The sequence below is a fragment of the Cryptomeria japonica genome, chromosome 4, assembly GCF_030272615.1.
Source record: "Cryptomeria japonica chromosome 4, Sugi_1.0, whole genome shotgun sequence".
NCBI lineage: Eukaryota > Viridiplantae > Streptophyta > Pinopsida > Cupressales > Cupressaceae > Cryptomeria > Cryptomeria japonica.
Window position 1 is genome coordinate 770,004,259 of NC_081408.1, and position 13,560 is coordinate 770,017,818.

Consider the following 13,560-nt stretch of genomic DNA (forward strand, 5'->3'; position numbering starts at 1 on the left):
GCTTCTTACAAACCGAAGGATGAGAACAAAGAGGCCAGGTCTGATGATTTTGAAATAACAAAAGTAGAGTTGGGAAAGATGAGCAGGGATACATATAACCATTTTTTCCAAGTGTCAGCGAAGAAGATGCTTACCCGATCAGAGGAGGATGGACGGGAGAAAAGAGAACTTAAAAGACATATAAGTGTTTTGGCTCAGTTCATCGATAGCATCGGTTGCCTTGGAGCAATGCCAATATCCCATGCCACTGAGAATTTTGACCCAACTTCTCCGGAAAACAAGAAGTTGATGAATCAAGTTCAATGGGCTAAGAGCATCGCTGAAGCGGTTGAAAAATGGATTGAACAAGTAATCAAAGATGGTGAAAAATACATTACCAACTCCCGGAAGTTGTGTGATGAGGTACAGGGCCTGATTTCTGAAATCCAAAATTAGCTTGTACCATGGGAGAAAGAAGAGCACAAATGGCAAAATGTCCTGCCTCTGTTTACCAAAATCGAAGAGTATGGAACTACCAGATTTCTGACAAAACATTCAATTAAGCTGGTATCTGATGAATGCCAACTTTTCATGCTAAAGAAAACTATCATGTGGTGGGTGCTCACCTTTCAGTTGGTAATTACGGATGCGAAAACCTCAGTCTATGAACTCCAGGATTTGTAGAGTAGTATTGTCAAAGATAATAAAGTGGTTAATCCCGATCACGACTGGGAACTAGGAATCTACGGGGCAAGTACATAGGAAGCAGTCAAGTCATTCTGGTTGAACATGCAGAAGATCAGAGTTAGGAGTAGTTTCACGCTGGAGGATTTAACCAAAGTGGCTAGGATCGAATCTATGGTTTTCATTGGGAATGATTAGCTGCCGAAGCACTCAGAGAAAATGGTGCAACATAGGTGGAATAAAGAGGTGGCAAAGGTGAAGCTTAATGCAATGAAAGTCCCAAGCCAATCTATGATCCAAGAACTCACGACTGTTCATGATGCTCGCGAAGACGGAGAAGAGGGTGATGATGAGATATAAAATAATGCATCCGCTTTGGTCTTGTTTTCTTTATTTTAAAAAATAAAAAAAACATTTTTCATAGTTATGCAAAAACTTCAGGACAACTGTCCCAAAATACTTTCTGTTGGTTTCGTAACTATTTTATCGGGGAGTGGTCGAGTTTTCAGGGAGACCCCCCCCATTTAGACTATAAATTAAGTAGACCCGATGGTAGAAGGGTTAGATTTTTAGGAACTGATTTAAAAAAAAACTAGAACGTGTGTTTGTTTTGGTATTTTCCTATTCCTAATCAAAGGAGGAATCAGATGGTTGAAATCTGTGGTGGAAAAAGATTAGCAGATGTATCATTATGTCTTTGATTACATATATATATATATATATATATATATATGAAATCTGGTGATATTGTTTTTGGGGAGAAGAAAGATCTGTGTATTTTGAATCCAAATAGATAACATGTCTTTGCATATGTTCATCCGATCAAGAAACAGTATTTGATTATTTCATTGCAGTTTTTCATTATTCCTCTGATGTTCTTTCCTTTGAATGTGTTGTTTACTCTAGAAAAGATTCATGTTTGCGGGTGCATTCATTTTCTTTGAATCTATTCGTCTTTATTTGGAAGAAGTATATTGAACTTTGTTTCAGTTACTGTAATTACATGCTTTGAAAATTAAGAAGATGGTTTCCGTTATTTATGAGATATGAGAAAAGTTATAGCCTTTCATCCAAGAATGATATAGGCGGCCTTATATGCTTTCTGGTTAAAAGCTTTCATTTGGATATAAATATAAAAACAAAAACACACTTTATGAAAAATCTAGATAGGGAGCTGTACCTAGGCAAAAATTCAGAGGGAGGTGATTGAACAAACGCCTACCCAACTGTTCAGTGAACCATTTGTTCTTGAAAAGAAGGTAACAGAGTCCTAAAATTAATCATTTAAATGCAAAGAGCAAAATTTGTTCACTAACAGTAATCCAACCACCTTAGGAAAGGGGTGTAATTCTGCCCTGAAATACGATGAAAATTCAAAATTCCTTCACACAAGTTGAATCCTCTACTAGGGACTACCCATTTGAAAATGGATTCTAACCTCATACTATACTCCTTTAGGACAATAACATCCACCACCTTTTTAGCCGGCTCCAACGAATGCTCCAGTTCCAATCCCCATGCCACAATTAAGGAATATGCATCCATGTTTGTCTTGTAACGATGCTCTACCACCCTAATACTCTCGCACATCAACCTCTTAATGCATTCAACCAGCCTTTCATCTCTGTACAAGAACATGCCATTCAATCTCCTCTTCGAAAACGACCCAAGAAATGGGCAAAGTTGGTCTTTCTGGTCTTCAAAGTAAAATTGGCTTCCATGTCTGCCTGAACCGTCTCAGTACTCGCCAAAATTCACTCTCTCAATTGAAAATGGAGATGAGGATGAAAGCCAAATCACAAAAAATGGAATAAAGACCATTAAAACAATCAATGCATTATATTCAGATCGCTGCCTATTAAGCACGAAAAGATAATTCACATGCTTCCCAAAGAATTGAAAATAGCTTGCATTAAAGGCTTGTACTTGCTCGAGGAATAAAATCAAGCCAATATACAACTTTTATAAATCTCCCCATTAATGCCACTTCCTTGTCAAGTCATTGTTCACTCATTGCATTTGCTACAGTGTCTGATACTCTTTGACAATTACTCTGTTAAATTTCAAAAAAATCATCGAATGCCACCTAAGTAGCCCAATGTACCTCTTCATCTGCATTCCCCCACCACCTGGTTGCAAATTAGTCCAACTCACACACCACATTAGATAGATAATCCGCTACCCCATTTCTTGCCCTTTTAATGTGCGAAATTCGAAAATCTTGAAAAGTACGTAATTTATAGATATGAACTTACTGATATGCCAACATGGGGAGGACCCCTTAACAATTGCAACAACAACAACTTGTGAATCTCCTTCTAAATGGACATTCAAAACCTTCAAATTAGTAGCCAACTCTATTGAGGATTTTTCCTTCCTCATTACAAGCAACACACCTTGCACCTGAGGTGCCTGGGTTGCCCCTTGAAGCTCCGTTAAAGTTAACTTTTATCCACCCTTGCTTTGGTTTTGTCCAAACATAGACCGAGCCAATCTCAACAATAAGATTAATCTTAGGCTACCTATGAACGAGCCAATTTGAAAAGTGTATTTGGTGGGAAATTTGAATTACTAATTTTAATCTAATGCAATATTTTATTTATATTTGTATTTTTTTGATAGGTAATGGGCCGAAGTCGATAAGGTGTACATACCCTACCCCCTTGTGGGATTTGAACTTGTGACCTCTCTTTCAAAAGCACAAATTCTCCACCACTAAGCCAACTTGAGTTGTACTAATCTAATGCAAATATTAATTAATATATACCAAAATTAAATAATATGTATCATCTTTTAATTGTAGTAAGGGTTGGGATTAGAGGTTGGTTAAAATTATGGTTTTCATTCAAAGATAAAACTTGGATTAGAGTTAATATTAGGGTTCAATTTGAATTAGAATTAGTGTTCTTTTAACTTTAAATTAATTACTATCCTAAAAATATAAAAAATAATATTTTTTTAGTTTTAAATTATTATATCAATGTCTTAACATTCCTCCCTAAAATAAGTAATAAACAATATACAAATAGTTTAAATTTTGAAAATGTATAATGTTTTTATTTATTTATTTTATATTCATTTTTACAATATTTTAATTATCATTTTTTTTCTTTTATAAACAATAGTTGTAATTCTATCATCATTTTAGAAAACTTTATATTTATATGTAGTATTAAATAATATTATCATTAAAAATAATTTATTAGATTTTTTTTTTTTTTGAAAATTTAAATGATTTAAAATATTATCTTGCAATACAAATTAATTAGAAAATTTATAAAATGATTCTATTACAATATGTAAAATGCTATCTTTTATGATTTAATATTAAATACTATTTGCCAAAATTAAATAATATGTACTATTATAGTTAGACTTAAGATTAGTGTTAAAGGTTGGTTAAAATTAAGTTTCCAATTTAAGATAAAATTTAGATTAAAGTTAGGATTAATATTAGGGTTCAATTAGGGATAGGTTAGTGTTAGGATTCAAATACATGATTATCATTCTATCACAAAGTTTAGGATTAGATTTATAATTGAATTAAGATTAGGATAACATTAGAGTTTAATGATAATTGAAATTGGTATTCTTATGTTTTAAATTAAGATTAATATAATAATTAGAATTCATGCAAATTAAATTAAAAAAATAAGATATATTTATTTTGTGCATTACACCTCCTTTGAATCCAACTTAGTAAATAAATAATCCTTTCCGACAAATTATCAACCAAGCCTAAAACAGACTTTAGGCAAAATGCAACCAAAATACATTGGTGTAGACCCACTCAAGCTAATGTCCAAAGGATTAAAACTACCAATTGCACCTTAGTGTGCAACGGGTACGACGAAGAGATTTTGGAAGGTCAATTAGGAAAAAAATTGTTCTATTATTTGTACACATTTGTGGATCACATGAGGTCAATTGGTAGGTTATTTAGAAAATAATTTTGTTTGTGCAAAAATGTTCTAAATGGATAAGTGGTAACTTCAAATCAACTATTTGTCCACTTAGAAGGATTCAAACATGACTGAAATAAAACATTTGAATTAGGAACATGCTTGGGCTCCATTAGCAATATGGAGCGGGGTGCAATGAGATGGAGATGGAAAAGGAAAGGGATATGAAGAGAAGTGGAGGCACATAAAAAGAGAGGAGATGGTAATAGATATGGGTGAAAGAGATAAATATATAGGAAGGAGAGAGGGAGATAAAGAAAGAGATATAAATGAAGATAGAGGGAGAGATAAAGAGGAAGAGAAATAGATAGAGTGGTAGATAGAGGTAGAGAAAGAGACAAAGATATAGAGGAAAATCTAGAGAGGAAGAGATAGAGAGATATGAAGGAAAATGATAGGAAGAGATGGAGAGAGATATAGATGGTGAGATAGAGTGATAAATAGAAAAATATACAAGGAGATATAAAGGGAGAGGAAGATCAATGAAGATAAAGAGATAAAGAGAGATACAAACAAAGAGAAGTAGAGATAGACAAATAGAGATGAGAGGGAAAGATAAAGAGAGGGAGGGAGAAATAGGGGATATGTAGAGAGGGAGAAAAAGAAAGAGACATGTGGTAACTTCAAATCAACTATTTGTCCACTTAGAAGGATTCAAACATGACTGAAATAAAACATTTGAATTAGGAACATGCCTGGGCTCCATTAGCAATAGGGAGGGGGGTGCAATGAGATGGAGATGGAAAAGGAAAGGGATATGAAGAGAAGTGGAGGCACATAAAAAGAGAGGAGATGGTAATAGATATGGGTGAAAAAGATAAATATATAGGGGGGAGAGAGGGAGATAAAGAAAGAGATATAAATGAAGATAGAGGGAGAGACGAAGAGGAGGAGAAATAGATAGAGTGGTAGATAGAGGTAGAGAAAGAGATAAAGATATAGAGGAAAATCTAGAGAGGAAGAGATAGAGAGATATGAAGGAAAATGATAGGAAGAGATGGAGAGAGATATAGACGGTGAGATAGAGTGATAAATAGAAAAATATACAAGGAGATATAAAGGGAGAGGAAGATCAATGAAGATAAAGAGATGAAGAGGGATACAAACAAAGAGAAGTAGATATAGACAAATATAGATGAGGGGGAAAGATAAAGAGAGGGAGGGAGAACTCGATATATATGGAGAGAGAGAGAGAGAGAGATAGAGAGAGAGAGAGAGAGAGAGAGAGAGAGAGAGAGAGAGAGAGAGAGAGAGAGAGAGAGAGAGAGAGAGAGAGAGAGAGGAGGAAGAGATAGTGAGATACAAATAAAGAGACAAGAGTGAGAGAGAGAAGAAGAGAGGGAGAATATAAAGACATATACATATACATATACATATTAATCATAATTAAATTGATTGAGGGGAGATATTGAGAGGGGAAAGAGGGTATACAAAATATAAAAAGTAATTTTTTAAACTATGATTTAAAAAATATTTTTTGAAAAGTTATACAATAATATTATTAAAATATATATATAAACTATCATAATCAATTAGTTATATGTAATAATTATTAAAATAAATAAAAATACTATTTGAAAAAATTAAACATATAATTTATTATTTATATATTATAATATAGTAATTATTATTAAAATATTTAAAATAAAAAAATTAGAAATTTAAAAACCTAAATATACAAATAGCCGAAAGGTCCAAATATTAAAATGTTTTTTTTTTCTTTAATATTTTTGTTTGCTTTAACCATGTGTAACTCTCTCTACGAATTAACTAATGTTTGACTCACAAGGTTGATAGTCATTTACCTACTGTAGTAAAAATAGAAAAGTTAGATAGATTCATGTGTTTTGCTTTAATTTATTTTTTATTTAAAATTCAAATCCAAGCGGATTTGCTTTATAATTCATATCATGACTAATCATTATTCCCGACTAATTCACATTTAATGTTAGTATGACTATTTTTCTTTTTCGTCTATGCAAACGCGCGTAAATCTAGAATATCTCCCTGGCAATACCGGCTACAACCAAAAAAAACGTGTACGAAAAGCTAAAATCGGTGGACTCAAGACGGGCGGAGGAAAGATAGTACAAAACCCTACGAAAACCTAGCGCCGGGACGTGAAAAAGGGCAAAACATCTACGGCCAAATCCAACGGTCATTGCGTTTCGAATCGTCTTGTACGTTTTTCACACGCTCTGAACCGTCGATCCGGAAAAGCAACTCGTTCATCTCGAAAAAGATACGCCGAAAAAGAGGGAACAATCAAAAGCATACGAAAAGGAAAAACCCTCAGACAAGCTCCCGCCATTTTTTTCTGGCTAAATTCAACTCTCGTTGCTTATTTGCAGCGCCTTCAAAGTTAAATCTGCGAGGGTGAAGATTTTACAGATTCAACAATTACGTTCCAAAAAATCACAGCATTTTAAAGGTAAACAGGTTCTCTCCCGTTCTCCCGGTTTAACCCTCAAGCCTTTCGATATTCTTTTCGCATCTTTAACTCTAGCAATTGAATTCTAGAATGTTTGCGTTGTGGCTAAGTTTTTAATTTTTGTCGGGGGTTTGAGTGTAGATAAAGCTCTTAATAAATTTCTAAAATGTCTGTGCTCTGGGAAGATTAGCTTCAAGGGCTTTTCGACCCCCCTCCATGCTAAATTGTTTTAAAAGACGAGGTTAAGACCTAAAGAAGAATTCCATACTACGAGTACTTGGGAAGAAATACAAATATTGACGTTATATGAGTCCGGTAAGTTGTTGAACACAAAATGATTTGTGTGCTGTCTTGTAGGCCATATTTATTAGTAATGTTTGTTTTATGTGACAATTAGTAACATTTCAGGCCTCGATGGTACATTAATGGATGTTGGAAAGCTGCGGGTCTTTTACACTAGTATCAGACTATGTATCTTGATAAGTTGAATTCTATAATTCTGCTCACTGCATTGAGCATTTCGGTATTCCTGAAATTAGGCTTATGGAATACAAAGGTGTGCCTAATGTTAGAGTACTTATCTACCAATCCTTCGAATTTTTTTAATGCATTTTTGTAGGTTTTCTCTAAGGCCAAAAACGTTCAGCATAATTTGGATTCTATGTCTGAATTGCGGTCTTTGCTGTGGGCTTATTATGAACAATTTTAAGCCAATGTTTTCTGGAGTTGCTTTTTGTTTCAGGTGAAAGTCAACCGTACGAATAGATGAGCTTAAAGCAGTTCGAATACATTTCTTATGCAAATCCAAGCCTTTAAAAACCTAGCGTAAGTTCTTTAATTACACATCTCTATGGTAAATAGTAAAGCAAGCTAAATGATTTTTAAGCTGATCGTACGGTGTTATGAACTGTACATTTATAAATTCTTGTATCTGACACATTGTAGCACAAGGAGTACAGTTCTTCGATATCGTGTGCAGTTGGACTCTGCATTTGATACTGCAAGAGTACGAAGAACAGCTATTGCAAGAAGGATGTCAATGCAATCTTATTGTACTGGTGGCACTAAGCGAGGAGCTCTGATTGTGTTGGAAGGACTTGATCGAAGTGGAAAAAGTTCTCAATGTGCTAAGTTGGTCTCATCCTTGAGTGGTCAAGGGTTTCCTGTTGAAGCATGGCATTTCCCTGATCGCACTACAGATGTGGGCAAGATGATATCTGCTTACTTGTCCAGCAAAGCAGACCTGGATGATAGAACAATTCATTTGCTATTCAGTGCCAACCGTTGGGAGAAAAAGTAAGCTTTTAAAATTCCTTTGATAATTTAATATTTAATTGGTTTGCTTTGGATGTTGTTTTTCTCTACAAATGCTAGACCTTTGCTCATTTTTTATTTGTGTCCAGATATCCATGTAACCCGAGTAACCAATTGTGTTGATTATTCTGGATTATGTTTGCAAATCTACTTACCTACTGTTCATGAAGGGATTTTGTGATTTTGTATACCTGTGATTCCAAGCAACGATGTAAGTAATGACAATTGCACACCATGTATTTCAATTTCCAAAACATGTATGGGCTATTGTGTTGATTGTAACTATGGGTATAGGGGTTCCGATTGCCTTAAGGCAACATCCGAACCCCCTTTAGGACCGGGTCCTACCCTAACGTGACCCTATCTTAAATGCCACGCTAAAAACACACCAAAATAACATTAGGGCCAAAAATATCAAGGAGGCCGACTTACAAGGAGGTCGACTTACAAAGAATAAAGATGCATATAAGTAAATGTCAATTTGCAAGTCAATGACAATCAATCAAGTTCAATTATATCAGAAGGCGATTTAGCTCTGCTGTGCGAACCTAAGGAAGAGGGCGAACTTATTCAGTTTGGTGTAATATTGTCCAAGGGGACATAGCATATCTTGAGGCAAGTCATTGAAGCATACAAGGACAGATCTGATATGTGAACATCAGATTCGAGCTAAGTATTGTACTTATATTTAGAGGAGAATATATAATCTGACCTGTGGGTCTTTCATGTTGGGTTTTTCCTCCTTGGAGGTTTTCCCAGGGTATGCTTGTTTGCCTTCTATTCTATTTCTGATTTATGTTGTCTTACTAAATACTGCAAATCTGATTACAATCTAGGGCACAATTTAATCTATGTTGGTTTACTAAACTACTGCAAACCTAATACAACCTAGGGCATAATCAATTAGATAAATCTGGTTATTATACCTAGGGTTTAAATTAACATGGTATCAGAGCTCTAGGTGTTACTAACTTCTGATTTTAGCAGATCAATTGTTGCATATAGCTGTTGTTTGTGTTCAGATTAAAGATGTCAGGTTTGAAGGCTGAAGATAGGCTTGAGGGAGCCATTGATTTTGCTGCTTGGAAAGTTCGTATTCTGTTGATCCTTGAAGAAAATGACCTACTGGAATTTGTAGAAGAAGAAAGGCTGTCTCCTCCAGAAGATGCTGAAGAGCTGAAACTGTTCAAGAAAGATTTCCTCAAGGCTAGAAGGATCATAATTGAGTCCGTCAAGAATCATCTTGTCACTGTCATATCAAAGTTTACATCTGCTAGAGAAATGATCAAACACTTGGAAGGGATCTATGAAGTCAACAATCTCAGCAGGGCTCTTGCCCTAAGACAACAACTTTTACACATGAAAATGAAAGAAGAAGACTCAATCATAGCCTACGTCATGAAGATCAATGAACTAAAGGACAAGCTAAGCACTCTTGATTGCCAAATCTCAGATAAAGACCTTGTTATGATTGCATTAAATGGTCTACCAGATGAATGGGAACCATTCATTCGTAGCATTGGTGGAAGAGCTGATCGTCCCAACTTTGAGCATCTTCAATCTAATTGCATCGAAGAGGAATCTCGAATTGAGGTAAGAGGAAAACTCAAGAACTCTCTCAAAGATAATCATGTTCTCTTATCTAAATCTAGGAAAGGTGGTCATTGGAAGAAAGAAAAGAGAAGCAAAAATTTTAGATCCTCCTCCTATGATCCAAGTAAAAAGTCAAGAGATTTCTCTCACATTCGTTGCTTCAGATGTGATAAGTATGGTCACTATGCCAGAGATTGTCAAAATGACCCAAAGGAAAGGGAAGCTAACTTAAATAAGGTTGTCGAACAAAGTGAAGACTACCTTCTTATCTCTGCTCTTTCCAGCAATATTCCTACGGATAGCAATACGTGGATACTTTCCAGACACATCTCAGGATTTCGTGAGCATCTCTCAGATCTGATTGAAAAAGACACCAATCTTCATGTTGTAATCGGTGATGATGCTCGATACTCAGTAAAAGGTTCTGGCACTACCTCTCTAAAACCAGATTTTGGTATTTCCTTACAACTCTGTGATATTCTATTTGTACCTGGTATTAAAAGAAATCTTCTTTCCATTTCGGCTTTAGAAGATAAGGGTTTGCGAACAGCATTTTTTGAAGGGAAAGTACTCGCTTGGTCTAAGAAATCTAACTTCAAATCTGCTCGTATTATTGGAAATAGATGTGCTAGTTTATATAAGCTTGCAGCCAATCCAATTCAAGCTCTCATTCATGAGACCCCTGAATCATGCGTGCTATGGCATAGAAGATTGGGTCATCTTCACTTTCAAGCTCTTCCCACTCTTGGTAAAATGGTCAAAGGTATGCCTAATCTCAGTTTATCTCATGATGATGCTTGTAAAGGTTGTGCAGTGGGTAAGAATGTAAAGAATCCCTTTCATAAAAGCGATAGTAGGGCTAAAGAAAGGTTAGAGCTTATTCATTCAGATTTATGTGGTCCCATGTCAGTAGCATCTCCTAGCGGTTTCCTATATTATATTATCTTCATAGATGATTTCTCTAGGAAAACATGGATCTATTTTCTTAAAACTAAAGAGTCTGAAGAAGTCCTAAACAGATTTAAAGAATTCAAAGCCTTAGTTGAAAATACTACAGGAAATCGAATTAAATGTTTGAGGTCTGACAATGGAGGTGAATACACCTCAGGTAGCTTCTATGACTTTTGTGTTGAAGTAGGAATTAAGAGGGAGTTTTGTGTTCCCTACAACCCTCAGCAAAATGGAGTTGCTAAAAGAAAGAACAGGACCATTGTTGAAGCTGCAAGAGCCATGATACATGATCAGGACTTGCAACCTTTTCTATGGGCAGAAGCATCCAAAACCGCAGTTTATATTCAGAATAGATGTCCTCATCAAGTCCTAAAGAATGTGACACCTGAAGAAGCATTTTCAGGAATCAAACCTGACATCAGTCACCTAAGGATATTTGGAAGCCTTGTGTATGTTCATGTGTCTAAAGAAAAACGAACCAAGCTGGATCCATCTGGAAAGAAAGGCATCCTAGTAGGATACAACGAATCTTCCAAAGCCTTCAGGATCTACATTTCAGGTCAAAGCTATGTTGAGGTAAGTAGAGATGTAACTTTTGAAGAAGATATTGCTTTCAAAAGATCTAAAGGTTCATTAATCAACAATGATGATATGGTGATGGAAAAACAAGATTCAATTGTTGATGCTAACCCTGAGTTACAGGAGGAGTCTACTGATCTTCCAGATCAAGAAGTTCAGAATGACTCATTAGAACCCATGCAATCTACCGATATACCTCAGGATATTGTGGTTTGCAAGAAGAGACCACTTTGGGTTAGAAATACAATTCAAGATTCTGAAGGGTTTGCTGCTCCCAGAGGAACCTTCAAAAATAGCAAGAGTGTCCAAAATCATGCCTGTGTATGGTGAAAATGGATACAATAATAACGATATTGAAAGGCTAAATGAATTCAACCACAAAACCCTAGCCTAACAACAACAAAGATCCACCATAACATATGAAGATTACCTAAGACAATGCAAATCAAATGAAATCACAAAGATTATACCATCACATGTCCAATAGGGTTTGGATCTCCATTCTTCCTATCTCCATTGATCTTGCTTGATATATTTGCTCTCAGATTTTGTGTGCACAAGAGCTCAACAAAAAACGGAATGTGGTTGCAAGTAGGATCGCATATGCTCAAAAGCGTAGTGTAGTTAAGTGCATAAATTGATTAGCCAGGGTTTGATAATGAAGGAAGCATCTCCTTAAATAGAAGACCCTATATGAAATGGAGGGATAAGATTAAGAGGTGTAAAAGGAGGTTGGCTATGATTAGAGGGTAGGTAAAAGAAATAATAAAATAATGAAAGGGGTAGGTAGTGTATGAATTAAGAGATGAATGACATGTGTCATGGATAGAAAAGGCTAATGAATTAATTAAATAAATAAAGATTTATTTAATTAATAAAAGAAGTGGGATAATTAAATAAATAAGATATTTATTTAATTTAGAAAAAAGGGTAATTTAAATAAATAAATGTATTTATTTAAATGAGAAATAAGGCTAGAAGAGGATAAATGAATTAATTAAATAAATAAAGATTTATTTAATTAATAGAAGAATTAAGCTTAGATAATTAAATAAATAAAGATTTAATTAAATAAAGATTTATTTAATTAGACTGGACAATTTTGGGTGTCTACAACGCCAACGACATTTCTGTGATGTGCAATATAACTGAGTCTGAACCCCACAATATCGGAGAAGCTATGTCCCATCATGCTTGGAAATTAGCCATGGATGAAGAGTATGGGTCTATCATCAAGAATGATGTTTGGGACATTGTACCCAGACCCAAAGGTAAGTCTTTCGTTTCCTCTAAATGGTTGTTTAAAATTAAACATAATTCTGATGGTAGTATTGAAAAATATAAAGCTAGGTTTGTAGCTCGTGACTTTTCTCAAAAGGAAGGAATAGATTATGAAGAAACCTTTGCCCCTGTTGGTAGATATACCTCTATTAGGTCTATAATAGCTATTGCTGCAACCAAAGGTTGGGAGCTGCATCAAATGGACGTTAAGACAACCTTCCTTAATGGAGTCATTGAGGAGGAAGTCTATATTGAGCAACCACAAGGTTATGTAATTCATAAAAGAGATTCTCATGTTTGCAGGTTGAAGAAAGCTTTATATGGGCTCAAACAGGCTCCTCGCGCTTGGTATGAAAGAATTGATAAGTACTTACTAAGTTTAGGGTTTTCCAAGAATGATGCTGATGCTAACATTTACTTGAAAATTTATAATAATGAGATGCTTTTTTTAGTTTTGTATGTAGATGATTTATTTCTTACGGGTGAAAATAAATTAATCATAAGATGTAAAAAGGAATTAGCCTTAGAATTTGAAATGAAAGATTTAGGTCTAATGCACTACTTCCTAGGGTTAGAAGTATGGCAAAGAGCTAATGAAATCTTTCTAAGTCAGGGAAAATACACTATTGATATTTTGAAAAGATTTAGAATGATAGATTGTAAACCTATGCGTACTCCTATGGAATCTAACTTAAAGAAGTTAAGTGTTTCTGCAGCTAACTCAGATTTTGCAGATCCTTCTGAGTACAGGCAATTGATTGGCTCCCTGATGTACCTAATCAATAC

The 13,560-nt window shown here is 34.9% G+C and overlaps 1 protein-coding gene across 8 annotated transcripts in view; it reads left to right on the top strand.

The window, feature by feature from the left end:
• The first annotated feature begins 6,653 nt into the window (after window positions 1-6,653).
• LOC131033458 (thymidylate kinase) overlaps window positions 6,654-13,560 on the top strand; it is a 55,205-nt gene continuing 48,298 nt past the window's right edge. Inside the window, exons 1-5 of one of the 8 annotated variants that reach the window (XM_057964697.2) lie at window positions 6,660-7,056; window positions 7,198-7,371; window positions 7,465-7,612; window positions 7,799-7,881; window positions 8,002-8,352. In XM_057964697.2, the coding sequence (XP_057820680.2) occupies window positions 7,853-7,881; window positions 8,002-8,352 (380 nt within the window). In that variant the 5' untranslated portion in view covers window positions 6,660-7,056; window positions 7,198-7,371; window positions 7,465-7,612; window positions 7,799-7,852. Of the gene's footprint in view, window positions 7,057-7,197; window positions 7,372-7,453; window positions 7,613-7,798; window positions 7,882-8,001; window positions 8,353-13,560 lie in introns of those variants that run through there. The other 7 variants (XM_057964699.2, XM_057964698.2, XM_059220151.1 and 4 more) reach the window with 7 other exon arrangements.